This window comes from Aspergillus pseudodeflectus, assembly GCF_044049435.1.
Source record: "Aspergillus pseudodeflectus strain CBS 756.74 chromosome Unknown BJX68scaffold_4, whole genome shotgun sequence".
In the NCBI taxonomy this organism is placed as follows: domain Eukaryota; kingdom Fungi; phylum Ascomycota; class Eurotiomycetes; order Eurotiales; family Aspergillaceae; genus Aspergillus; species Aspergillus pseudodeflectus.
Window position 1 is genome coordinate 1,144,249 of NW_027263780.1, and position 25,658 is coordinate 1,169,906.

At 52.3% G+C, this 25,658-nt stretch overlaps 8 protein-coding genes across 8 annotated transcripts; 3 read left to right on the plus strand and 5 right to left on the minus strand.

Annotated features, from left to right (window-relative positions):
• Positions 1–89: 89 nt before the first annotated feature.
• Positions 90–2,569, plus strand: BJX68DRAFT_145649 (DNA-(apurinic or apyrimidinic site) lyase APN1). The gene is made up of 5 exons (XM_071036567.1): positions 90–961; positions 1,029–1,065; positions 1,122–1,241; positions 1,300–1,434; positions 1,486–2,569. Exons 1-5 carry the CDS (start codon positions 508–510, stop codon positions 2,414–2,416), a joined length of 1,677 nt encoding a protein of 558 aa, XP_070904029.1. The 5' UTR covers positions 90–507; the 3' UTR covers positions 2,417–2,569.
• Positions 2,570–3,011: 442 nt separating this feature from the next.
• BJX68DRAFT_145670 (putative nucleotide-sugar transporter) lies at positions 3,012–5,199 on the minus strand. The gene is made up of 2 exons (XM_071036568.1): positions 4,568–5,199; positions 3,012–4,515 (listed from the first exon to the last, which is right to left on the minus strand). Exons 1-2 carry the CDS (start codon positions 5,003–5,005, stop codon positions 3,151–3,153), a joined length of 1,803 nt encoding a protein of 600 aa, XP_070904030.1. The 5' UTR covers positions 5,006–5,199; the 3' UTR covers positions 3,012–3,150.
• A 3,118-nt stretch (positions 5,200–8,317) lies between these two features.
• BJX68DRAFT_227750 (anticodon-binding domain-containing protein) lies at positions 8,318–10,249 on the minus strand. Its single transcript, XM_071038738.1, has 3 exons — positions 9,617–10,249; positions 9,004–9,487; positions 8,318–8,922 (listed from the first exon to the last, which is right to left on the minus strand). Exons 1-3 carry the CDS (start codon positions 9,745–9,747, stop codon positions 8,788–8,790), a joined length of 750 nt encoding a protein of 249 aa, XP_070904031.1. The 5' UTR covers positions 9,748–10,249; the 3' UTR covers positions 8,318–8,787.
• Positions 10,250–10,351: 102 nt separating this feature from the next.
• BJX68DRAFT_227754 (NADP(+)-dependent, decarboxylating phosphogluconate dehydrogenase) lies at positions 10,352–12,562 on the minus strand. Its single transcript, XM_071038739.1, has 5 exons — positions 12,540–12,562; positions 12,082–12,269; positions 11,537–11,988; positions 11,047–11,475; positions 10,352–10,996 (listed from the first exon to the last, which is right to left on the minus strand). Exons 1-5 carry the CDS (start codon positions 12,548–12,550, stop codon positions 10,556–10,558), a joined length of 1,521 nt encoding a protein of 506 aa, XP_070904032.1. The 5' UTR covers positions 12,551–12,562; the 3' UTR covers positions 10,352–10,555.
• An 849-nt stretch (positions 12,563–13,411) lies between these two features.
• BJX68DRAFT_145705 (RNP domain protein) lies at positions 13,412–15,388 on the plus strand. Its single transcript, XM_071036569.1, has one exon. The coding sequence runs from the start codon at positions 14,037–14,039 to the stop codon at positions 15,123–15,125; it is 1,089 nt and encodes a 362-aa protein (XP_070904033.1). The 5' UTR covers positions 13,412–14,036; the 3' UTR covers positions 15,126–15,388.
• Positions 15,389–16,460: 1,072 nt separating this feature from the next.
• BJX68DRAFT_227761 (uncharacterized protein) lies at positions 16,461–17,030 on the minus strand. The gene has a single exon (XM_071038740.1). The coding sequence runs from the start codon at positions 16,793–16,795 to the stop codon at positions 16,508–16,510; it is 288 nt and encodes a 95-aa protein (XP_070904034.1). The 5' UTR covers positions 16,796–17,030; the 3' UTR covers positions 16,461–16,507.
• Positions 17,031–17,519: 489 nt separating this feature from the next.
• Positions 17,520–22,793, plus strand: BJX68DRAFT_262580 (putative ABC transporter; the record flags this gene model as incomplete). Its single annotated transcript, XM_071044478.1, has 16 exons — positions 17,520–18,050; positions 18,108–18,279; positions 18,324–18,651; positions 18,703–19,278; positions 19,325–19,447; positions 19,501–19,599; positions 19,645–19,769; positions 19,821–19,868; positions 19,915–20,581; positions 20,626–20,703; positions 20,748–21,309; positions 21,358–21,609; positions 21,659–21,948; positions 22,005–22,461; positions 22,523–22,567; positions 22,644–22,793. 16 exons carry the CDS (start codon positions 17,520–17,522, stop codon positions 22,791–22,793), a joined length of 4,503 nt encoding a protein of 1,500 aa, XP_070904035.1.
• A 520-nt stretch (positions 22,794–23,313) lies between these two features.
• Positions 23,314–25,652, minus strand: BJX68DRAFT_227763 (uncharacterized protein). Its single transcript, XM_071038741.1, has 2 exons — positions 24,779–25,652; positions 23,314–24,731 (listed from the first exon to the last, which is right to left on the minus strand). The coding sequence occupies exons 1-2, from the start codon at positions 25,363–25,365 to the stop codon at positions 23,615–23,617; spliced, it is 1,704 nt and encodes a 567-aa protein (XP_070904036.1). The 5' UTR covers positions 25,366–25,652; the 3' UTR covers positions 23,314–23,614.
• Positions 25,653–25,658: the final 6 nt, after the last annotated feature.

Genomic DNA, 25,658 nt, shown 5'->3' on the forward strand with positions numbered 1-25,658 from the left:
ACCGGTCACATGACGACTTCTTTTTCAAGGTCGAGTGAACTTCACCACGAAATCCATTCCAAGGAATTGGCTAAGGATCGTAGCTGTTACACGAGCAAGTAGGAGATGGTTAAAAAAAATTGGAATACTCTAGTAAGAATGTTAATAACTACTCGCTGCTGAAGCAAGCCGCGTCAAATTGAACAAGTTATTACTATTGTGGCACAGGGAATACTGAGCTGCGGAGAGGAACTCTTGAAAGGAAGGAGCGACCATCGCGCTTTCCTTTCTTACCTTCAACTTGGATACACCTCGCCAGGCCATCGGCCGGTGTCTTTAACTTGGAGGAACTGCCCCAACTTCTTTCCCGCGAGCTTACAATCACTCTCACCGCATCTGCGCTTCTGGGCCAACCTTTTCCATCCCATCGACGCCATCGATCTTCCCTTTCGGCCTCGCCCACAGCATCCACTCAATTGCGGGGAGCTTACGGCTCAGCTCACTTCTATCTGATATTATCTTGCTGACATGCCTCCCCGCGGTGCCCGGAAGGCTGCCCTCGATGCTCTCCAGCCTCCTGAAGACGCTCCCATCAAACGAAAACCAGACGAACAGCACGATTTACTCTCCCCCCGCCGGCAATCGAAGCGCATAAAGTCCATCGAGCAGCTCCACGTTAAACCATCCAACCCCTTGCCTGCGACCCCCGAAGAGCAATCGGCGTCGGCCACCCGCAAGACCCGGTCACCCCGCAAACCCCAGACTCAGGGTAAAGGATCCGTGGTGGTGATCAAGGAAGAGCTTGAGGTAAAGGAGGAAGAGATTTACACTGAGACAAAGGATGCAGTGGTAGAAGAACAAACAAAAACTACCACGAAGGCAGCGAGAAAAGGGACCAAGAAAGACAAGATCGAGATGCCCCTCAGGGCTAGAACACAGGGGCTGCGCATGTTTGTTGGCGCTCATGTGAGCGCAGCGGGAGGTAAGTGGAATCTGTATCAGTTTATGCGTCGCTGGATTCATGAGACTCAATATACTTGGTGTATTAGGTGTACACAATGCTGTTAATAACAGCGTGCATATCGGGTTAGTCTACACATCTTTACTAAAGCTGAGGGAACTCTGGTCTGATCATTTCTTAGTGGAAATGCCTTTGCGCTCTTCCTGAAATCGCAGAGGAAATGGGACAACCCTCCCCTCCAAGACGAACCTCGAGACAACTTTCTCCGTCTGTGCAAAGAGCAAGACTATAATGCGGCCAAGTAAGTATTGCAACTATAAAGCCTATACTAAATGGACCGGTATACTAACCCACCCTAGATATGTTCTTCCACATGGGTCATACCTGGTCAACCTCGCACAGGAAGACAAAGCAAAGTCCAAGCAAGCCTATGATGCATTCCTAGACGATCTAAATCGCTGCGAGTCTCTTGGAATCAAACTCTACAACTTCCAGTAAACTTGTCCTGTCGGTTCTTAAGCTCTGGATCTCACTAATCCATCTAGTCCCGGCAGTGCAAACAAGAGCAGCTTTCCCGACGCACTCGCTCGACTTGCCAAGGCCCTAACCAATGCTCTCTCTGCGACAAAGACCGTCGTACCAGTTTTGGAGACCATGTGTGGCCATGGCTCGACAATCGGGGGCTCTCTATCAGAGTTTCGCGACCTTCTTGCTTTGATACCGAAGGAACATCATGCACGGATCGGAATCTGCATAGACACTTGCCACAGTTTCGCGGCCGGATACGACCTTGTTTCGCCCGAAGGATTTCAAGCGTTCATGAAGGAGTTTGAAGACATGATCGGAATTCAGCATCTCCGCGCGCTTCACCTTAACGATTCCAAAGCGCCGCGTGGTAGCAAGCGTGACTTGCACGCGAACATCGGTACAGGGTTCCTTGGCCTAAGAGCCTTCCACAATGTCATGAATGAACCCCGATTCGAAGGTATACCCATGATTCTTGAGACACCAATTGGTCGACCGCCATCCACATCCAAGGTCATTCCATCCACGACTGTCAACGAGCCCGGGGAAGACGACTACAATGAAGAGGGAAACGATGATGAGATCAAACTCAAGAAATCTGCGAAAAAGAAGCAAGCGAAGAAGCCAGCAACCGCGAAAACAGAGCTAGTAGACGATTTTTCTGTTTGGGCGCGAGAGATCGAGCTTCTAGAGTCATTGATCGGCATGGACCTTGAGAGTCCCAAATTCCTTGAGCTGGAGGCAGCGCTATCCCAAGAAGGCCGAGAGACTCGCGACAAGCACATGGAGCAGTACAAGAAAAAGCTAGAGGCCGAAGAGAAGAAGCAGGCTAAGGGTCAAGGCAAGCAGAAGACACTCATGGAAATGATGAGTAACAGTAAGGCAAAGAAGAAGGCCACCAAGAAGAGTCGTGACGATGAATCCGAAGATGAGGGATGTCAGAGTTGTTGAATGTTTATTGGGTCAAGGCGTGACTCGGGAATATATAGATCTTATGGACGAGTGAGTCTTTTCGCTTTTCATGGTGTTCGTTTCGATTCTCTCTCGGCCTATCTATGGTGTCAAAAATCCATCTTATGAATTGATTCGCTACTTGAAGATACGTTTTTTACCTCAATAATGATCAGATGTGGTAACATTGTGCCATTATCAGAAACTAACAGCCCCTAAATTGATACCCTCATACATGAACTCTATACTTCGACGACCTACTTACACGATCTCCTCCTTCCGCCGCAGCAAATCCAATTACAAGCACACTCCAAAACAGAAACAGGAAGAAGACAGACTGACCCCTGTATTCGGGGCAAATGCTTTGTCTGGTCTAACTACTAGTAAGAACGACGACAGGGTATTTCGTATATATAACACCAGAACCCCACACACAAGCACTGCAGTATGTCCGTAGAATGCGAGCAGTCCTCTCTTTCGCCAGCCTGTGAAGCGTGGGAAACGACCAATAGACCCGACATGGTATCTCTCGTATAAATCAAATATCTATGACCGGAATTTCCAGTCTTTGCCAATGACGTGTTGGGAACATCCGATGAGTGATGTTATGTCCTAAAACAGAGCGACAACGGGGTTAGGGTATCCATTAAGATAATAGCTGCTGATATACAGTATGATACTGGGTCGGGAATGGGTGTCCCATTGTTTTGATAGTGGGTGGATCTCAACCACATTTACCGGCTCGCTGGGGATCCTCGTCCTGAGGATGGCTGAGCGTTTTCATTAGGGCTCAGGGTCCTTCCAACCGTTCTCTGAACTTCATCTTCCATGGAGATGATGATTGGCGGTGCTGATTTTAGAGGAGACGGACCTGGTACGAGCGGCGAATGTGACGAACCGCGGCCGTGATCACTGAGATTCGATGTGCTGATTGTGAGACCGTGAACATTGCTGCTTGTCCCAGCGCTCAACGCGGGAAAAGAGCGCCCAGCAGCCACATCTTGGGTTGAATCAGTTTTGATGTCCTCGTTCATACGCAAATCTGGTTGATGCAATTCGGAGGTCTCCGGATTGGCAATCCGCTGATAATCCCCTTGACGCCTTGGAGTCGAGTCATACTCTGAGTCGGAAGTGGGACTAGACTCCCAGTTGTTGTTTTTCGCTTCCGACCGCATTTTGGAGATTTTCATATAGTTATAAGTGGCAATACTGCCGATTGTGACGACTAGACCGGTGATGTTGACGGCCGTAAGCTTATCGTGGAACACTACCCCTGCTGCAGTGATTGTGACGACCTCCTTAAATATACCGCAGATACTCAAGGTGACGACCGAGGAGCGCTGAAGGAGCGCAAATTCGGACGAAATCATGCAGAAAGCCAGCACACCTGGAAAAATGAGTAGTAAGATACCCCAGCCAAACCCGTGGGCATCAGCGAGAGCAGTCAGACCGACGACAATCTCCGTTGGTCCCTCGACCGCGAGCGCGATAATGATAAGAGAAACGAACATGACGGGCGTAAGAAAGAAAAGGGTCGAGAACGGATTCGCCGTCGCCGGGTGCCGTAATAGAAGTATTTGAGTCAATCCCCATCGGAAACCGGAAAAGAAGGCGGAGGCAATGATCAAGACGAAGCCAACAGCATTGAAAGCCGTTTCCCCAGCTACCATCATTACAACTCCGACGGTCATGGTGGCGATGATAGCTATCAATTTGACGGACGGAGTTTCGAGACGGAAGACGAATGCAAACAAGAGAACGAAGGCGAGAGCGGATGATTTACACATCGTGAGAAAGGTAAGGGTAATGAATTTGAGAGACATGTTGCCGAGCCCGATGTCGAGGGACGTTGCTGTGCCGCAAGGGACGAGGCGAGTGAAGTAGAAGAACTTTGTGAGGATCGGTCTGGGCTCCGATAAACTTAGTCGGTCGGGAGATCCAGATACAGATGGTGGTTGTTGGGGCCGTAGAGAAGGAATGAAGTATAAAAGAAGGGAAGAAAGCGTAAATTGGACCGCCATATGTAAGCTGGTCGTAAAAAGAGGGAATGGGAAGACTTCGTTATCGTTATCATCTCGAGAAAACATCCATTTATTGTACTGTAACCATTAGCAAGGTATGACTTCTAGGACAGGGAGTTGAAAGACTTACAATTGATATCGCCAGCGAGAAGAAGTACCATAACAAAATCAACCCGGCGTTGCCAGCCAGTCTGCGGATGACAGTCTGATCTGCTGTGCTGAAAGAGAACGGGTCATATCGCGAGGCTTTTACATCTGCTATGCGAGCGTCCAATTGCCGGCGCTGCTTCCTTCGTCGGCGTCGCTGACGCCTCTGGTTCGCAGTAAGGCCGGTTTCTTCGTCGTCGGGAAAATCATCATCGGAGCTCATATAACGGCCTTCCTCGCTCTCCGCGATAGAGGAGAGATCTGATACATCCGCATCGTCCACAGCCGACGGTTTTGGTTCTTCTCTTTTGTGACCAATGTCCTCCCTCTGCTCGAGTGCGGGCGGTTGTGATGGGCCAGCGCCCGTGAGCACAGAGCTCCGCCGCCGATGATGGTTTCCTGACGGGGGAGATATGCTCATGTTGAAGGCAGCGCCGCGTTGGGGTAATTCGGGCAGGAAAACAAGGATTCGGAGAGTGATGGCTTCGCTATGGCGACAATAACTCCATCAATGCGACCCTGCCAATTTGTTCCCCGTAAGTCTGACCCAAAAAAAAATTGACGCGGATCGACAAAGGAAAGACGGCCGTTCGAAATAGGCGGAAAGCGGCACACGGAGGGTTAAAGGAGCGGAGCGAACGGAGAATCGGTGAGGAAGAGGCTGTTGACACGTCTGGTGGTGGAAATTGGGTTTGTCGAGTAGTGCAGGCTGTCTTCCAGGAGAGGACGGAAAAAGGCAAGCAGCAGGACGCAAGGGCGACCGGTGGAGCGACAGATAAGGAGAGTGGGAGCTGGAGAGCAGGTAAGGCGATGGAAATTATTGCATGCAAAGGAAAGGGAGAAAAGACAAAGGGAACGAGGAGAAGACGCAGCAACAAGAACTGGTTTGAGCAGGAAGGAAGGAAGAAGATCGATGACAGTCACAGGGTCAGGAGAGAGGATCGAGGCCATTGGACCCCATCACAGAGAGTCATGCTGCTGCTAGTCTCGTCCCAGCTCATTAAGTTGCAGTATCACAGTCCCCATTCTTGCCAAGCGCTCCGGCTCCTCTCACAGTCAGGCTAACATTATCATTCTATCATCATTTCCCAGTGGCTGAGCAGGATGCAGCCCGCGTCCCCGGTGCCTGCACGCGAGCAATTCTGACAGCCACTCTGCTCCTGTCAGCACTCACCTCATCCTCGATTCCCATGTGTTTGCTGTTTACCGCGATCGCATTTCCCCACACGACTACAAGAGTTGCTGACCCTGCGCACGAGACCCTCGAAGGGCCCTGGAGCTTGCTGAACCTTGGACGGCCCTCGCTAGGAGACGGCACCGGCGCCATTGATTTGCTGGCTGATCGTGCTTTTTGATCCGGACGATCCGGGGTCGACCATTTCCCAAGGGCGCTCGCACTGCCAGCTCCCATTCGCTGCCCAATTAATTGGTGGATGGGCCTCCGAGCCTCGGGTGCCCGACCGCGCGATCCCAGCCTCCTCATGAGTCTCGATGACTTCGCAGTGACGAAACTTGGTCTTGTCATCAGCTTCCTTGTCAACTCGATCGGACATCAACAATGGAGGATTCCACGACGGAAACGATCGAGAATAACTCGGAATTGGAAGTGCGAGCCCACACCGACTCTCGACCCTGGGTCTGCTCTGCTGGCCCAACTCTAACCTCCAAGACTTTAGGTAACGTTACAATTTGATTGGTCGCAGCTCATGCAGCCAGGCCTCTGGTCCCAAAAGGTCCCAGACCAGCATGCAGGTGTTGTGGCGAGCACGGCATGATTTCACTGGAACGCAAGACATCCTGTCCATAGCATCATAGGAGCAAAGTGGTTGCGTTAACCCCGGATTCGTTGTGGTCTCGACCGACCGATGAGGTTGAAGCGGAAAAACGTCCCGTCCGGAGTGCCTTCTGCACACAAACCTTGTTTGATCGAGATCTAGAGCCAACGTGACTGCGTATAACGCCATTGATTAGTATGCGATTATTGGGGATATAACATTTACGCCCTGGTCAGCAAAACCGACGGTATAGATTACATGTGATGACCGGCCTTGGACTCACCATCCGACTTTTGTCGCATCTTCGACCCGAGCAAAGGAGCTACTTCAATGTATCTCCATCTCCACAGTTCTCTGTCCAAGAAATACCTTAGTACGCAAACGTGCTTGCTCTTCTCGAATGTACGCGATGCGATGGATGAGCCGTGTCCTGCTGCACTTTCCTGGTGCCTCGAAAAGATCCGGTCAAGTGGGCCTGAGCGAGCAAATATCATCCGGATACCTGTCCCTGCAATGAGCCTGCCACCAGTCTCATGAATCGGGCTTGCGGCAACCAACCTTGATCTGAAAACTCCAATACAGCCGTCGCAGGATGCAACTACGAACAGAGGTCTTTCCGGTAACTCTTTATGCCCACGATTTGGCATACAGTTACTCCGTAGCACAAATCTAGATGGCAATGCAATGAGCCCTAGTCAGCTGCAGACTATGACTTTTGGCCGCGCAATGAAAAAGTTTCAGCCTGAAATAGTCGCTGGTTAGAGTGACCAAGAGAGTATGGGTTATCCAAGCGCGCAGCTCAACCCTGAGGGAAAGGTGGACATTGAAGCAGAGGGCTAGTCGCAACATTAAACTTCCCAATGGGCGCACGGCCGCATTTGTAGTACACAGCTTCACAGAGGACAATTTTCAGATAAGACGAGTGCTGTACTACACTTTCTCGGGTGTAAGAGGAACCGTACAGATACTAGACAAACTGCCCAGGGTAGGCTCGCAACCGCACCTTTTGCGGCATTACTGGAGAATTGATTGAGTCGGGCTTGTCACCTGAACTCGCTGGCATTCAAGCCAACCTACGCCATTCTAGCTACACCTGGATTTCCTCTCCCGGAGATTGTTGACAGATCTAGGAAGTGGGATTGCATCCCTAGGTTCGTGATGACTGTGTGCACAATCTTGCGTCTTCTTGACAACGCAGAGAACAAGAAAGCCGATGCATGCGTTGACTCTTATCTTCGACCGTATCCTCCCTCATACCGAGCCATATGCCGATGCGGGGTGTACAGGGCCATCATCTCTTTCTTTCACCTCTAACCATCATTGATGAGATCCACCTCTCGGTGAAGGAATTCAACCACCTCTAAAGGTACAAGGATAGCCGATCTGTTCGTATCAGCAACGCTGCTTGTCCCACACTCAGCCGGATATGTACGGCGAGCTTATTGACAGTATCTACTTATGCGACAAGCACGAAAACCCCCTATCCCGTACAGGCGAAGGCTAGTGATTCGACACATGGTTCTCTACATTGTCAACATCCGCCATGGAAAAGACATGCGCACCTAGGGGACCTGCTGTGAGCTGCTGAATCTCGTCTACTTCGTGGTTATGCTCCGAGGGGCCCTGGATCGTAGCCTCCAGTGGCTAGATGGGGAACGCTCTGCAGGGATTTACCCATTTGGCTCTTGTGGGTGTGGTGATCGATTTGGGGAGGTTTGGGAATCCGTACAGGTAGGGTGGATTTTCTTAAAGGCATCAACGGCGTAAGATGGTAGAAGACTGTAGACAAGGTTGTATAAGCGTGCAAACAACCAGAGTTAACTAATCTTCTCGAGTTACTCTTCAAAGGTTAACTGGTGTAGCGCTGATTTATATATATCTCAAATGTCAGAACGGAATACTTGTGTCGCTACTTGAGTCGGAATTTCCTATACCAGGTCCAGAATATATGAGACGGATTCAGGTTTCAAGATGATTCATTGCTATGTTGATATCGACAACCCTGAGAACCCCAAATGCAAGGCCTACTCGAACCCGAATATCAAGCAACGCATCCAATATACCACGTAGACCGTGGGGGGCCACTTCGCACAGCCGCTGCCCCATACCAGAGAGGAGCCCCCAACTGTGTTCGCTTGTTCCTGTACCTCGCATGTGAGATTCTCTCTAGATCGCCTGTTATGGGTAATTGTGCTGCGTCTGCCCCTGCCCCGCCTTGTCACCAGCTCGCTCATTCATTCACTGTGACATTCGTCGCAGCACACTGCAACGCAATGCATGCAATAAATCCTTGTATTTATCATCTCGAGATGTGTATGTTTCTCGCTCGGGTATTCTTCATATCTTCGCCTGATCCTGTACGATCGGACGAGTATAACCGCCGGATCGGGAAGGGCAGACGACGGGAGATCAGTAGAGATTGTATACTTCAGCCACCCTTCCTTGGTCCGGCGGCTCCAGGTCCGGAAGTCGGAGGGGGGTTTCCCTTACGGGCAAAGGTATTTGCTGTGCCAATTGTGGCGCTGGCATTTCGGAGTTCGATCTTCTTGCGTTCCATCTCGAGCTATGTGATGTTAGTGGAATGAATCTCGTGAGAGGGATGGAATAGGTGAGATGAATGAGAATGAATGGGTGATTGACGTACCACCTTGCGCACTCGGGTAAGGGCGGCCGTGTCACCTGCCACCAACGGCCGGCAGTCATCCACGCGGTAAGGGGCCGCAATTGCGACGGCGTCGGCTACAATGATGTTAGATCCATCCCACCTCGTGGGCATTGTGCGGCTAAAGGCATCGAAGATATCCTGCGCCTCGCGCGTGACCCCTTTGCCGCGGCGTGCTTCGCTCTCCTGGAGTTTTCCGACGGCATTCGCCTCTCGGGCCTTTAGAGCGCGGATATCCAGTGCGTGTAACGATGGGACGGCATCGGCGAACGATGTCGATTCGTTGTTTTGAGCGAGTGAGACGATCTGGAATGACTGTATTCGCGAGATGGGGATTATGTGGTAGTCCCCGGCCTGTGCTTGTTTACCATCGGCGGCGTTGATAGCGACGAGGTTTGTGATCGGGCAGGCCGTGAAGAGAGTGCCTTCGATCGTGGACGAAACGGGGCTGGTGCTGATGCGGACGCTTTTGAAGAAAGTCAGTACAGTGGCTTGAAATGGTGTACGGGAAAATGCGAGAGTATCAGGCAGGCATTGCGAGCAAGTTTTCCGTAGAATGCCATGCATGATGCGGGGAGATGTCCAAGTAGCTTACCGTGCGCCGATTGCACCGCTCAAGGCCACTTCCAGAGGTACCATCGCACCTGCCATTCCCTGACTGGTAACAACGCCCGGTCCTTGTGCTGTAGCTTTCCCTCCCTGATTCTGGCGCTTGCTGTCTGCCATATGATGACAGCTGCAGATGGGGATCGGATTTTCTCCTGGTTATTAACGGCAATGGAATGATGCTCGTGCTCAGTCACAGCGGACACGCCACGTCTAGTCGAGCCTCGGGGAACAGGAGAAGAATAGCGACTTGCGAAAAGGGGAAAAAATTATCATGCACAAAAGAAAAAAACAAGCAATCCCAGGACAAGTCCAACGAGTGTCCGAAACCCAAGCTCCGTCAGAACCACAGTCGTCTGGTGATTGACGTTTGGGGTAAGCGGCCAGCGAACGCAGGTGGGACGTCGCGGGCACCGGAGCTTTAGTCGGCAAAGGAGCGACGGGAAGGGTAGGGAAAACAGCAAAGAGGCCAAGCAGAGGGAAGAGGGCTTCCTAGGCTGCTGGCATATAGAAAGCAGATGTGGTTGTGCTCCGACAGGGGTCGCAAGAGCGCAAGAGAAAGAGTCACCGAAGCGATGATGAGTTCGACGTTGCAACTGTGCCCGTCCCGATTGGGTTTAGCTCCGGTGGCTTGACAAGCTCAATTGAACAAACTCCGTCGGTGCACCACCACTGCGCCCATGTTCTACGCTTGAGCTGGTGCATCTACACTACTTATTTCTGGTTGAATCGAATTTAAATATCTTCATAAACAAGCCTAGTTACATTTTAGGCCTAACTTGAATTGATTTTTTTCCTTTTGATATCGGGCATTATCATTCTATATCTTTGAGAGCCTTAATTGGCAAAACTCACTTTTCTCTGGTCCTATTATATATTCTTGGCCCAGATAAGCTTCACGTCCAGCGCAGTGCATCAGAGTCCCAGTTTAAGCAATGTAGGTCGAGGCAGACACGTTGCCACCGCGGCCAGTCCAGTTGACGTGGATGTCCTTGCCCTCGGGGTGTGTCTCGTTGGCGAACTCAGGCTTGATGCGGAAGGTGTGAGCACCGAAGTAGTCACGCTGAGCCTGCAGCAGGTTGGCGGGGAGGTTGGCTGTGCGGTAACCGTCGTAGAAGGACAGAGCAGTGCTGAAGGCGGGGGTGGGGATACCGAGGAAGGCACCCTGGGAGACAACGTTTCTCCAGCCCTTCTGGGCCTTCTGGATGGCGTTGTTGAAGAAGTCGTTGAAGAGGAGGTTCTCGAGGTCAGGGTTCTGGCGGTAAGCGTTGGTGATGTCCTTCAGGAAGACGGAGCGGATAATGCAGCCACCACGCCACATGAGGGCAATGGCGGGCTTGTTGAGCTTCCAGCCGTACTCCTTGGCGGCCTATGAAGCTTGTTAGCGGTGGGGTTCTCAGAGGGCTGCGTCAGACTTACGTTCTGGATGAGCATGAAGCCCTGAGCGTAGGAGATGATCTTGGAGGCATACAGAGCCTGCTCAAGGTCGTCAATGAACTGCTCCTTGTTGCCCTCGAACTTGGTCTCGGGGCCCTTGAGAAGGCCGCTGGCGCGGACACGCTCGCCCTTGAGGGCAGAAAGGCAACGAGCAAAGACAGACTCGCCGATCAGAGTGACGGGCATGCCCAGGTCAAGAGCGTTGATGGCAGTCCACTTGCCGGTACCCTTCTGACCAGCCTGGTCAAGAATCTTGTCAACCATGGGGGTGCCGTCCTCGTCGTTGAAGTACAGGATATCACGGGTGATCTCGATAAGGAAAGAGTCCAGGACACCCTTGTTCCACTTGGCGAAGATGTCGGCGATTTCCTTGGCGGGGAGCTGAAGACCGTTCTTCAGGATGTCATAAGCCTAGTGGTGATTCGCGTTAGCCAACGTCCACAACCATAAAACTTATGTTTCAATCGCTTACCTCACAGATCAGCTGCATGTCACCGTACTCGATACCGTTGTGGACCATCTTGACGTAGTGACCAGCACCCTCATCACCGACCCAGTCGCAGCAAGCCTCACCGTCGCTCTTGGCGGCGATGCTTTGGAAGATATCCTTGATGTGGGGCCAGGCGGCTTCGTTACCACCGGGCATGAGAGAGGGACCGTAGCGGGCACCCTCCTCACCACCGGAAACACCGCTGCCGACGAAGCTGATGCCCTTCTCCTTTAGGTACCTGGTGCGGCGGTTGCTGTCGGGGAAGTGGGAGTTACCACCGTCGATGATGATATCACCCTCCTCGAGGTGGGGCAGAAGGGACTCGATGAAGTCGTCGACGGGCTTTCCGGCCATGACAAGGAGCATGACACGGCGGGGGCGCTTGAGCTTCTTGCAGAACTCCTCGACGGAGTGGGCACCGACGATTGACTTGCCTATTGATTTCGCGATTAGTCAACACTGTAATCATCCAGACAAAAACAGCCCCGGAGCACCTGCAACTGCGGGAGCTGATTAGGGTGGCTTACCCTTGGCCTCATTCTCAAGGAAGCGTTCGACCTTGGAGGTAGTACGGTTGTAGGCGCAGACGGTGAAACCGTGATCAGCAGCGTTGAGGATCAGGTTCTGGCCCATGACGGCCAGACCGATCAGACCGAAATCAGCACTAGGTATAATTGGCGCTGAGAGGCAGGCACGAATGCCAGCCAGCCGAGCGCTAGATGTCAGTTATCATTCATGCCAATTGACGGAGATGGAGAAGCTGAAAAGGGGGATAAAAGAGACCGCTGCTGTCGCGACGGAGCTGGTACGAGGGAGCTCTCAAGACAGCAAAATATTCTCGTCATCTCAATTCAACGAGTCCACGAGACATCTGCGCCAGAATTGCCTGGTGCTTCAACAAGAAGCTCCGATGACATTCCATTGGCATGGGTAGGTATGTAGAAGAGGGAAGGGGGTTTGCGTTGGTACAGGTGGGAGAACTTACACGGCGCTCATGATGAAATGGTGGGGTGAATAGAAGTTTTGATTGGGAGGGGTATGAGAGAGGATGGAGGGGGAAAGTCAGGTATATAAGCACTGCGAAGCGCTGCCTGACGAAGAGATTGTAAAGCACGGAGTTGGCGGATATGAAGGAGAAGAAAGGGAGGAAAAGGAGCGAAGTTCGACGACAATCATCAGTCAGGATTATCCGTGCAGCGAGTGATTGCTGACGGAGCAGGTCTTCCGTCATGGTGGGACGAATAGCGGCGGGGCTGCGATGAGGAGCAGAGTAGTCCGGTCGCAGATAGTTTCCCACGTCTCCTTTACAAATTCTATCCTCATGGTTACTGCTGCGATTACATTTGTCGCGCTATAAAAACCCGTTATCTTGAGGCTGTGCTGTGCTACAATGGCTTCGTGGACAGTCGTTGCCATGCGCTCTCGGAGGCGACGGGAGGAAATTCTACGGCAGTCCCTATGATGCTGTTTGCGATGGCGGGGCACATGGAGGGGCTCTGGCTGATCTATGACCCAAGGAATTTATTCCCAGAACGCACTCGGTGAACGAGCACTGGTCGGATAAATTATCTGTGCTGCATCCCAGCGGACAGAGCTCCTCCGTTGCAATTTGATATCTGGATGAAGCTGTCAGATTTCTCCGGGCTACTATCAATTGTGCTTATACCCGGGGGGGTGTCCTCGATGCGAGCAAGCTCTGGAACGTGGGGATGATCTCATACAGTTGTCAGAGGCCAGCTCAGACTGCAACAGTTCTGGAGATATCGTAGCAACCATTGAACGGGAGAACGGAATGCTGGATACCTTGACCTCGACTGAACTGTCATATGCCGCGGAGAACAACCTCAAATCCCACCTATTTCCGACTCCGTGGACATCCAGGAAGCACTGAAGGTCATCCCCCTCATTAACCGCATCCTTGGCAGCCGGCTACTGCATTGCCCAAAGGGGTTTAGAGTGGGGGTGCATCCCAACATCCCAGCCTCAAGCTAAACCGCGCTCAAAACCTCGGAGTTTGAACAGTTGATTAGTCAAGCGCTGTGGCTAGACTGCTTCTCACGTGACTTCTGTTTCTCTCTGGCTCTACGGCGGGCGAGAACCTCGTCGAATGTCTTTTTTGCTGCCCAGCCTTGCGCAAACCCAACAGCGACAGACCAACAACGCCATCGAGCAAGCCCCTTCAACGTTCGAAGCTGTGCGCCGCGTCCCCAACACAATACTGCTTGTGCCTATTTAGTGGCTCGCATCCCAGCGCTTACAACCATCTCAATTCAGCCGCTTATTATCGCGTGCAGTGCCACGAAGCGACAGGAGCAGAGTTTCCGCGTCCTCATCAACAATCCTACGACCGATTCGCGACTCGGGACCTTTCTCAGGCGTGACGTCTGGCGTATGACTGCAGCGTTAGTCAGGCCCTGAAGGTACGTGTCTACAAGACGCAATAGCATCCATCGCCCCTCCCTTTATCAACTCTCCGTTCATCATGTCCTTCCCGCCACCTCCAGGCTATCAGCAACCGCCTTCATCGCTCCCTCCGCGACCTCCGCCATCCGCAAACACAAACTCTCAGTATGGGCCGTCGGCTCCCAACGGCGGGTATGGCGGAAACACATCACGACCGAGCTACAGCGCTACTACTGCATTTGCACCACGTTCCGTAGCCTCTCAGCAGCCGTACCGCACGAGCAGTCCTGTTGTCTCGGCACCGCCTACCACGCAGACTAGTTACTCAAACCCTCCTACAACGAACTATGGCACATACTATTCCCAGCCGCAGCCGTCTTACCAAGCGGACGCGTCGTATTACAATTCGTCCCAATACAGCGGCAACACTTACGGACCTACTGTGCCTCACATCCAGAATCCCTTTGCGCCGTCCGGCGACCAGTCACGCGGAAGGAACTTTGGACGAAACGATCCAGGCCTCGACGCCGAAACCGAAGCGCAGATTGCACAGTGGCAGAGCGCGTACGCCAGCAGCGGCGACTTGTCTGCGGCGAAGGGCGCGGTGCGCAGAGATGGAACCACTGGCACTCCCGGGGCGACCACGACAGTTTACACCTCGTCCGGCAACACACCGGCCTCAAATACACCGACTCCAATCGGCCCAGAGCCGCAAAAGACCGTTGCTCGCGCGGGCGGTGGCCAAACCTGGAACGATTCAACCCTGCTCGAATGGGACCCCGCGCATTTTCGTCTGTTTGTAGGTAACCTTGCGGGCGAGGTCACCGACGATTCCCTACTCAAGGCATTCGCAAAGTACCCATCTATTCAAAAGGCACGCGTGATTCGCGACAAACGCACGCAGAAGAGCAAAGGCTATGGCTTTGTCAGTTTCAGCGACGGCGATGATTACTTCAAAGCAGGGAGAGAAATGCAGGGCAAGTACATCGGATCGCACCCGGTCCTCCTTCGCCGCGCAACGACTGAGATTCGACCTGTATCGAACAACAAGAATAAGAAGAATGGCGGAAAGGGAGGTGGTTCTGGCGGCGGTCAGGGATCGAAGACGAGGCATGACGGGATCAAGAAGCCTGGAAAGACCAAGGGTGGATTGAGGATCCTGGGATGAAATCAGATGGGCATGGCTAACAAGTCAAAGTGTACAGCTTCTTTCCCTGCTCATGTAATATAATTTAATTTTAAGAAGTGCCTCGGGGCGAATTTCTTGACGTCTGTTTCTCATACTCATTCTTTTCATCGCTGAGCTGTATGGATAAACACGAAGTGGAGCAATCGCACGTCAACGCCGTCAATTCATTACTTTACATTCCAATCATATCATAAAAAATCGTAACGCCATGTACATAAAAGTAAAATGTAGAAAGAAGTGGAAATATATGTGCCCAGATGCGAGTCGGGAGACCGTCAATCATGTGCAACCTTTGGGGTATGTAGCGCTTGTTGCGGGCCAGTGTATGTTATGGGTCGGCCAGTCAGCCGCCTTGATTGATTTAGGAGGTATGCGATCCGATGAGGTAAAGTTGATCGAGATGGTGGGCAAGTTGGTATCATATGCGCGGAGAAGGATATTCTTTTCGGTTTGTGCAGGCTCCGAGGGACGGCCAGCGAAGTAAGAGAGGAGGGCGAGAAGGCCATGATGTTGAGATGGATAGTCGTGAGGAATGTATTTGGAGGGAATCATAATCGTATCGTAAAGATATATACCGAAGATATGTATAGTTGCACGCCGATATACTGCAAATCATCCGGGAAAGTGGATCTAACCACCCTCAGTGCTGGTCTCCTCATCGACCGCCTTCTTACGCGCGAAGAAGGATACGTTGTGCTGATGCGCCCAAATCAGGATGCCGACAATGATAAGGATGATGAAGAAGATAATGAGGATGACCGCGACGGTCATGTTCCGCTGCATGGTGGGCGAGCGGGTGTGTGGAGAGGGGACCTCGATTGGTACCCCTTCTCCGAACTGGTATATGAAAAGATAAAAATGAGGTGCAATCGACAGTAAGAATAGATACTCGGACAAATCTGTTGTCGAGGTCGATATACTCAAACAAGATGTAGAGCGGAAGGACTGGAGATGAGGCTCTGCGGCGATAAGATCCCAGGGATGAAAATCAACCCAAGGGGAAAAAATATAGACAGGGGGAAAAATAAAAACAGAGAGAAAAAGAATGTGGATGCGACGCAGAGCAACGCTGTAGTTATAAGGGAGGTGTAACGACGTGGCCTGCGCTTGCAGCTTTGCCCAGCCATGTGTATTTCGGCCTGGTAGCTGTTTTGGCGGGGTGGCTGGGCTTGCAGCTGTCCAGGGCATTGGCGGCGCTGATTGGCTGGTGCCAGCTTAAGGTGCCGGGCTAATCGTTAGTGGTGGATTCGGGCATCATGAAAAAGGGCCCAGCCTCCGCATTTTCGTCCCATCGCTAGAATCGACGGCGCGTTAGGAAAATGTCGATCGATTGATTGTTGAAGCTCTCAGGAGCTCAAGTGCTATTGGGCCACTGAGCATCCTGATCCTGTATTCTCTACGAAGCTCTGCCGAGGAATTCGGATCTGTTTTCCTGGTGTCGGTGTGATCGAATCGGCATGTTCAAGAGTCTCTGCAGATAAAACATGTGTTCGGCTCGTTCTGCCGAGCAATTCAGAAGCCGAGCTTCTGACTATTCGAGGTGCCAGTTGCTCGAGTACTTGGAGGAACCAAGCAATATAAGCAATCGTGGTTCGTCTCAACCAGGGCCTTTTTGAGCTTGGGATGCAGAAGACCGATCTAGAACTCATGGGCTTGGAAGAAGAACCTCAACCGACAACCAACTACCAGGAAATGGCCCGGATGGCTCTCCTTCCGATTAGTAACTGCCCAGGCACAGCGATGAAATTTTGACTCAGGCGAATCCAGCTCAGTGTTGACGATGGTACCGGTTCGCGAGTCAGCATACAAACATCACCATGAGAACAGCACGCGCTCACGGTGCAACATCGCGCCTTGGCTTCTCCATATCTCAGAAGTAGAACTTGATCTGGACGAACTGCAAGGAGTGATTGCGAGATGGAGCGGCTGAGTGGTGTGGTTGATGACAATGACTTCATCGTGACCGCATTCGGGCTCGGAAGCAAAAGCCAGCTCCGACCGATATCAAATACATACATTTTTGACTGGTGCGGGGGAGTAACGATAGTCATGTCGGGCCCTCGGTGGTCCGACATCCATTTTATGCTGCGCTCTGCTTGGTGGTATGCTAACTTTATGATAGAAGGATCGCTCGATCCGATGAGCCAGCGGTACATAAGGCGTTGATCGACTCGGGCTCTCGGAGTTAAGATTTCGCCCAGACTCAATAGATATAGTCCTGAGTCGTGCCTGTTCTTCGTCTCTGATATCATAATTGAATATATTATATCACCGTGTATATTTCCTGCTGCTATTCCCCCGTTTTGAAATCTTTCCGCATAATCTGGCATAGCGTTCATTCATCGTGCGAGACTCATATCTAACCCGCCCGCCATGGAGAAAGACAGCTTCCACGGGGATCCGCCCAGGGACTCTGAGCAACACCCCCGCAACTCCCAATACTCAACCTCCGACACCACGACACTCCCGTCCCCAAACTCCGGGGAAGAAAACTTCTTCTCGCCCATTCAGACAAACCAGTCCGGGCGACCCGGGACTATATCACGCCAGAAGAGCGGGGTGCCACGCGGGGAGGATGAATTCACAAACGCTCTCTCGCATAGGCGGACAAGCTCCACCTATGCGGGGAAGGGCGAATCGGACGACATGGACCAAATAGTGAAGCTGGTCTCGCGAATGTTTGGCCATGAGCGTAAGGCCAACTCCGACGAGGAGCAGACGAGACACCAGGGTGTTAGGTGGAAGAACCTTACCGTGAAGGGCGTTGGTCTGGGAGCCGCGCTCCAGCCGACGAACGCGGATATCTTTTTGGGGTTACCTAGGATGGTCAAAGGTCTGTTGACTAAGGGAAGAAAAGGCGCTGGTGGGAAAGCGCCGCTGAGAACTATTCTGGATGACTTTACTGTATGCGCTCTTGTTCTCTCTTGCCGTTCACGTTGAAATATGGCTAACCATTTGAAGGGCTGCGTGAGGCCTGGTGAGATGTTGCTGGTTCTAGGTAGACCTGGCTCTGGATGCTCGAGCTTCCTAAAAACCATCGGAAACCAAAGATCGGGTTACAAAAGTGTCGAAGGAGATATCTGTTATGGTGGGACAGATGCCGATACTATGCTGGACAAATATCGCTCAGAGGGTAAGCCAACCGGACTCTTTGGTGGGCTACGCTGACCAGCTTAGTCTTGTACAATCCAGAAGATGACCTCCATTACGCTACGCTCACCGTCCGTGAAACCCTAATGTTTGCGCTCAAAACACGGACGCCAGATAAAGGATCGCGTCTACCGGGTGAGAGCCGGGCGGAATACCAGGAGACATTTTTGTCCACAATCGCCAAGCTATTTTGGATTGAGCACTGCTTGGGGACAAAGGTTGGTGGTGAGATTGTCCGAGGAGTTTCCGGAGGAGAGAAGAAGCGTGTCTCTATCGGAGAGGCGTTGGTTACCAAGGCTAGCGTGCAATGTTGGGACAACTCGACCAAAGGACTTGACGCAAGTACTGCTTCAGAGTAAGAACAAACTTGTTCCCAGGTTATTCTCCAGTCAGCTAACAGTACTAGATATGTGCAGAGTCTGAGGACTCTAACCAACATGGCGCACGCCTCTACCCTTGTGGCTCTCTATCAAGCCTCCGAAACCCTATACAGGCAATTCGACAAGGTAATGCTAATTGAAGATGGAAAGTGCGCGTACTTTGGACGGGCAGACAAGGCTAAAGCCTACTTCGAGGGACTGGGCTTCGAATCCCCTCCTCGCTGGACGACTGCAGACTTTTTGACATCTGTCAGTGATCCCAATGCCCGACGGGCAAAGGAAGGCTGGGAGGACCGGATACCACGATCCGCAGAAGACTTTCAGCGAGCATATCGCAACAGCGAAAATTACAAGGAGAACTTGCGAGATATAGAGGACTACGAAAAAGACGTTGAATCGCAAGCCGCAGAGAGGGAAGAGGCTCGGAAAAAGGCGCCGAAGAAGAACTTCACTGTTCCGTTTCACAAGCAGGTCCTCATTCTCACAGAAAGGCAGTTCCGTATCATGTACGGTGATAAGCAGACGCTTGTCGGAAAGTGGGCTATCCTCACCTTCCAGGCGCTCATTATTGGAAGTCTTTTCTTCAATCTTCAACCTACAAGGTCAGTTTCATGGTTACCTTTAAAGACAAAACTAACGGCTATATAGTGGAGGCACCTTCACACGAGGTGGCGTCATGTTCTTCGTCCTGTTGTTTAATGCCCTACTCGCTCTTGCAGAGCTCACCGATGTTTTTCAACACCGGCCTGTGATGCTGAAGCATAAGACATTGTGAGCTCTCTTAATCTGTTTTTGATCTTGTATATCGTCATACTAATTGACAGCTCCTTCTACCGTCCGTCCGCATATGCGGTCGCGCAGGTTTTAGTGGATGTCCCAATAATATTTATCCAGGTCACGCTCTTTGAACTAATAGTCTATTTGTATGCCCCTTCTTCGACTTAATAGACTGATGCTGACTTGACTAGCATGGCGAATCTCCAAAGAACACCCTCGCAGTTCTTCATCAATTTCTTATTCATCTTCATTCTCACGATGACGATGTATTCATTCTTTAGAACTGTGGGATCGTTCAGTCAATCCCTTGATGTTGGTACGTATCCACTATTCGAACACTGGCCAAGCTAGCTAACCCTAACTCTAGCCACCCGTATCACTGGTGTTGCAATTCAGGCACTTGTTGTCTATACTGGTGAGCTTATCTATTTGTGATTTGAACAATATTCTAACGAGCCCAGGTTATCTAATTCCACCCTGGAAGATGCACCCGTGGCTCAAGTGGCTGATTTGGATCAACCCGGTCCAGTACGCGTTCGAGGGTATCATGGCAAACGAGTTTTACAACCTGGATATCCAATGTGTGCCACCGAATATTGTGCCTGACGGACCTAATGTGCAGCCGGGTCACCAGAGCTGCGCTATTCAAGGCAGTACGCCCGATCAACTTACGGTTCAAGGATCAAACTACATACAGTCCGCGTATACGTACAGTCGGTCCCACCTCTGGCGCAACTTTGGTATCATAGTAGCCTGGTTCATTTTCTTTGTCGTTACGACCATGATTGGAATGGAGCTTCAGAAGCCGAATAAAGGTGGGAGCGCGGTGACAATCTTCAAGAGGGGCGAGGCGCCGAAAGATGTTGAAGATGCAGGCAAGGATAAGGAGAAGCCTGGCGACCTCGAATCCGCGTCCAATGGTAACGCTCACAAAAATGCCAACAACGATGCGTCGGACAACTCGGGTGGGAAAGTGGAGGATATCGCCAAGAGCACGTCCATCTTCACATTTCAAAATGTGAACTACACGATCCCTGTCAGCGGCGGGAAGAGGCAACTTTTGAAAGATGTCCAGGGATATGTTCGCCCTGGCCGACTTACAGCGCTTGTCGGAGCTTCCGGGGCAGGGTAAGTGACATTCCAAGTCGCGTGACCGTGACTGACTGGTATAGCAAAACAACCCTGCTTAATGCACTGGCCCAGCGCTTGGACTTCGGTGTCGTCTCTGGTACATTTCTGGTTGATGGAAAGTGAGTACTCCCAACAACAATGACCGCATGTACTTACAATGTAGGCCGCTACCACGAAGCTTCCAGCGAGCAACTGGCTTCGCCGAGCAGCAAGATATCCACGAGCCAACGGCCACAGTACGGGAATCCTTGCGCTTCTCAGCTCTCCTTCGTCAACCAAAAGAAGTTCCCATCCAAGAAAAGTACGATTACTGCGAGAAGATCATCGACCTCTTGGAAATGAGGCCAATCGCTGGCGCTACAGTAGGATCAGGTGGCACTGGACTGAACCAGGAGCAGCGCAAGAGACTGACCATTGCCGTCGAGCTTGCAAGCAAACCGTCTTTGTTGCTTTTCTTGGACGAACCGACTTCGGGCTTGGACTCGTTGGCTGCTTTTAACATTGTCCGATTTCTTCGGCGATTGGCAGATGCCGGACAGGCAATCCTGTGCACCATCCATCAACCTTCGGCCGTGCTGTTTGAGATGTTCGATGATTTGATCCTGTTGAAGAGTGGCGGAAGAGCCGTGTATAACGGCGAGTTGGGGACTGATTCTTCGAGGCTTATTGAGTATTTCGAGCGCAAAGGTGGCAAGAAGTGTCCCCCTGATGCGAACCCTGCAGAGGTACGTCTATACCCTTGCGCCTGATATCATGGTCTCTGACAAAACTAGTACATGCTTGAGGTCATTGGCGCCGGAAACCCAGAGTACAAAGGTCAAGACTGGGCAGACGTCTGGTCCGAATCACAAGAGTGCAAGGCTCTCTCAGAGGAGATCAACAACATCATCGAGTCCCGCCGAGGCGGCGAGCAGGAACGGAATAAGGACGACGACCGCGAGTATGCTATGCCGATCTGGACCCAGATTGTGACAGTCACGAAGCGTTCGTTTGTTGCGTACTGGAGGACCCCTGAGTACACCATTGTAAGTTCATACTGATTCATCTGTTGGGATATGCTCTAACACTAGTTAGGGCAAATTCGCCCTCCATATCTTCACCGGCCTCTTCAACACGTTCACCTTCTGGCACCTCGGAAACAGCTATATTGACATGCAGTCACGCCTCTTTTCCGTCTTCATGACCCTCACCATCAGCCCACCTCTTATTCAGCAGCTGCAACCACGCTTCCTCCACTTTCGAGGTCTTTACGAGTCCCGCGAGGCCAACTCGAAGATTTATTCGTGGACTGCGTTTGTTACCTCCGCCATCGTCCCTGAGCTGCCATATTCCATCATCGCCGGCTCGATCTACTTTAACTGCTGGTACGCCTCTCCCCGATTTCTTCACTTCCGCTCCTAGTCCTTACTAACTCGCTCAGGTATTGGGGCATCTGGTTCCCCCGCGACTCCTTCAGCTCGGGCTTCACCTGGATGCTCCTCTCCCTCTTCGAGCTCTACTACATCGGCTTCGGGCAATTCATCGCGGCCTTCTCTCCAAACGAGCTCTTCGCCTCCCTCCTCATCCCCTGCTTTTTCACCTTCATCGTCGCCTTCTGCGGCGTTGTTGTCCCCTACGTGGCCCTCCCTACCTTCTGGCGATCCTGGATGTACTGGCTCACACCCTTCCACTACCTACTCGAGGCGTTCCTCGGTGTGCTTGTGCATCAGGTTCCAATGGAGTGTGTTGAGCGTGAGGAGGCACGGTTCTCGTTGCCGCCGGGGAGTAACTCGTGTCAGGAGTATGCGGGTGGGTTTACGAGTCAGGCGGGGGGTTATGTGACTGACGTGGGCGGTGGGATGTGTGCGTATTGTTTGTATAGTGACGGGGATGAGTTTGTAAGCCTCCATTATCCCTTCCCCTGGGTTTGGAAACTGCTAACGACATAATCGTAAACAGGCTTCGAGCTTCAACGTCTTCTACTCCCACAAATGGCGCAATTATGTACGCCTCCTCCTTCTCTTCGTTGTCCACCATCGCCTCATAAACATAAACACAGACTAACAACAATCCTTGATAGGGCATATTCTGGGCGTTTATCGTGTTCAACTTCGCGGCAACATTCTTCTTCTCGTGGCTATATTTGCATGGCATCAACGATATGAAGCGGTGGTTCAGTGCGCGGAAGACGAAGAAGGCGGCGCCGGCGGAGGAGGCGGAGGAGAGTTAGTTTTCCCATCTTCTTATTCGTCTTGTCTTGGGAAGGAAGGAGAATGAGCCGGATAGGAATGAATGTGTGGTGGCTGAGCCATTAGTACTGAGTAATGGACTGTTGCGTTGGGATGCATGATATGTGTTGAATAGACTGGGTGGGATTGTACCATACTCGCACCGAATAAATCCGACTTCACACCGACACATGGATGGCCTAAAATCCTTCACATACTACCCAAGTTCAGGGAGGGGTCCTTATGGTGAGATCTCCTGGTTGACGCTGTGAATGGAATGCGCGGCACCCTTTCCCCTAGTACCTAACTATACCATCTGTCTTGACTAAATATCTCTTGGCTATCTACCGACAGAGTCCTAGCTATGTACCCAGATACACACACGACGTCAGCCAGCATCATGCCCAAAGACCGCGTCTCATTGTCGACGGAAGACAGATGGGCAAGGGAAGGAGCAGAGGGCCGACGGGTAATATGATTATACCTAGGAGCCTAGCGAGCCCTGAATAATCCCGACGCTGCGATATATAAATAGGTTTTGTTTCCCAATTAATACATACTGTTCATATGTACAAGAGCTATAACTGTGCTATCGCCAAATGCAAGACCTGGAACAAGAAAAGAGATGGACCACCCCTTTCCTCCAAATCAGTCCAAATTCAACCCATCAATACAATGATATGATATGATATGACATGAAAGAAATACTCCGTACAGTTACTCCGTCCCATCTCGCTTGTGTTACACCCAACATCAACACAATCCCACAATGGCAAATACCCGCCCACTCCACGCTAATGCATCCACAAACTCACTCACTCGCTCAAGTAGTCGACGATGGCGGGGAACCCAAAAGATGCGGCTGCTGATGTTGATGTTGATGTTGATGCGAATGCGGATGCTGCGGGTTCGGGTTCCACGATGTCGCAGAGGACGGAAGTGGCCCGGGCTGGGTTACTGAAGATGTAGATGTCGAGATTGATGGTTCTGCGTGATGGCGCCCGTTCATCAATCGCTGACGTTTCGCTTGTGGCGCCGAATTCGGACTATCCTGCGACATGTACGGGGATGAGGGGTTCGGCTGGCTAGGCGACGGTCCGCCGGGGCTTAGCCCGGACTGCACGGGCGGCTGCATCGCCCTCGTTTTGGCTTCTATGCTATTCGTGATGTTGCTGCTGGCGGGCATTGGGCTCGGGTCTTCAGGGAGCGGACTCGTCGCGCTTGCACCGCCGCCACCGACACCGATCCGGCCCATCCCGCGATCGTGCATCACGACGCGTTTCCATTTCGACACGACAGAGTCGTAGTCCCAGCGCGACGAGCTCGGGCTGATATGCGATTCCTTGGCGTCGAGCTCACGCGCGACATCCCGTGGAAGGGGAAGCGTATCCGGCGGAAAGAGCGCAAATTCGCGAGGCCACTGGCAGGAACCCAGTTTCTCAACCTGCGCGCGGAGCTGATTGGCCTCTTGCTGAACGCGGGCGAGCTGGTCGTCGAGCGACTTGCGCTTCTCGGCCTCACGCGCAAACGCGCGCATGATTTCCAGTTGCCAAGCTTCCCTGCGCGCGTCCGAGGGCAGCGAGACCCAGTGTTTGAAGGCGAGTTCGAGATGGCGGAGGGACATTTCTTCGTGTTGTTGCGCGCTGCGGTGGATCATGCCGGTGTCGAGGGTCAAGGTTGAGAGTTTTCCAGGTTGCTGGGCGTTGGACTCGGCGGAGAGCTGGTCGGTCTGCCATTGTTCAATCTTGGCGCGGATCGCCTGGCGGACCATGGTGTGGTGATCGGGCCCTGGAGGGTCGAGTGGGAATGAGGTGGGGGAGGGAAACGGGTTCGTTGCGAAGAGCGTAGCGGGCGGAGGGAGAAGCTGGAGGCAGAGTGAGGGGAATGTCTGGACTTGTATGTCGAATTCAAACGGAGACAGCCGTGGTCGAGTTCGCGACCTGGAAGAAATTAGCGAAGCCCAATTCGGAAGGGAAGAAAAGCATACGTCGCAGCCTTGATGTTATCCAGAACCTCGCGGAGAGCCAATTCGAGCGCTCTGACCGTATCCGGGTTATTGGAACTAGGAGATCGACCGCCGTAGTCTGGTATCGCGAGAGATCCCATCCGAGACTGAGACGCCGCAAACCGCGAGGTGGGCGTGTCCTGTGAATGACTCGGGTTCGGAATGTCGTTGATCACGCCGGTCGCATGCCACGTAGGAGTGTTGAACATCATCCGAATAGGCCCCTTGGGCCCGTTCTCGCCCGGCTGAGGCACGCCCAGCGCATCTTTCGAGGTCCCACGCTCAGGAGTATCTCGTCTGCCTGTCGACGTCCGGGCCTGCCGCCGCGTGATGCCACTACGTATGCGCCGGATCTCTTCGACATCGTGAATACCGTCGGGCTTCTTCTTGAAGAGGAATTGGTCGAGGTGTCGGCCGAGGGAGGAGGAGGTGAAAGCCTGGTTGCAGTATTGGCATTTTCGGTCCTTCTGGGAGGAATTTTTCGCGGCCCCGGACTGGGGCTGGTTTTCTTCGCCGGGGCCCGAGTCCTCAGGGGTGTCGGCTGGGCGGGTAGACGCGCCGTCTTCCATGGTAGCACAAGGCGCGTAGGATGGGAGGATTGTGTTGGTCACAGAGGGAGTCGCGGTGGAACTGGGGCGACGCGTGGAAGTGAAACAGCAGCAGCAGCGTTAGGTCGGGCCTGCAGCTCGAGGAGGATGCATGGAGGGTGGGCGAGCGGGCAAAGGACCAATCAAGGCGAGGAAGTATGGGAAGAATGAAAAGGAAGAGCGGGAGAAACAGGAGAGAAGGAGCGAGACAATGCGGACAAAGGAGGGGAGGATGAAAGAAGAGAAAGGGGAGCTGAGGTCGTCGATTGAGGTGC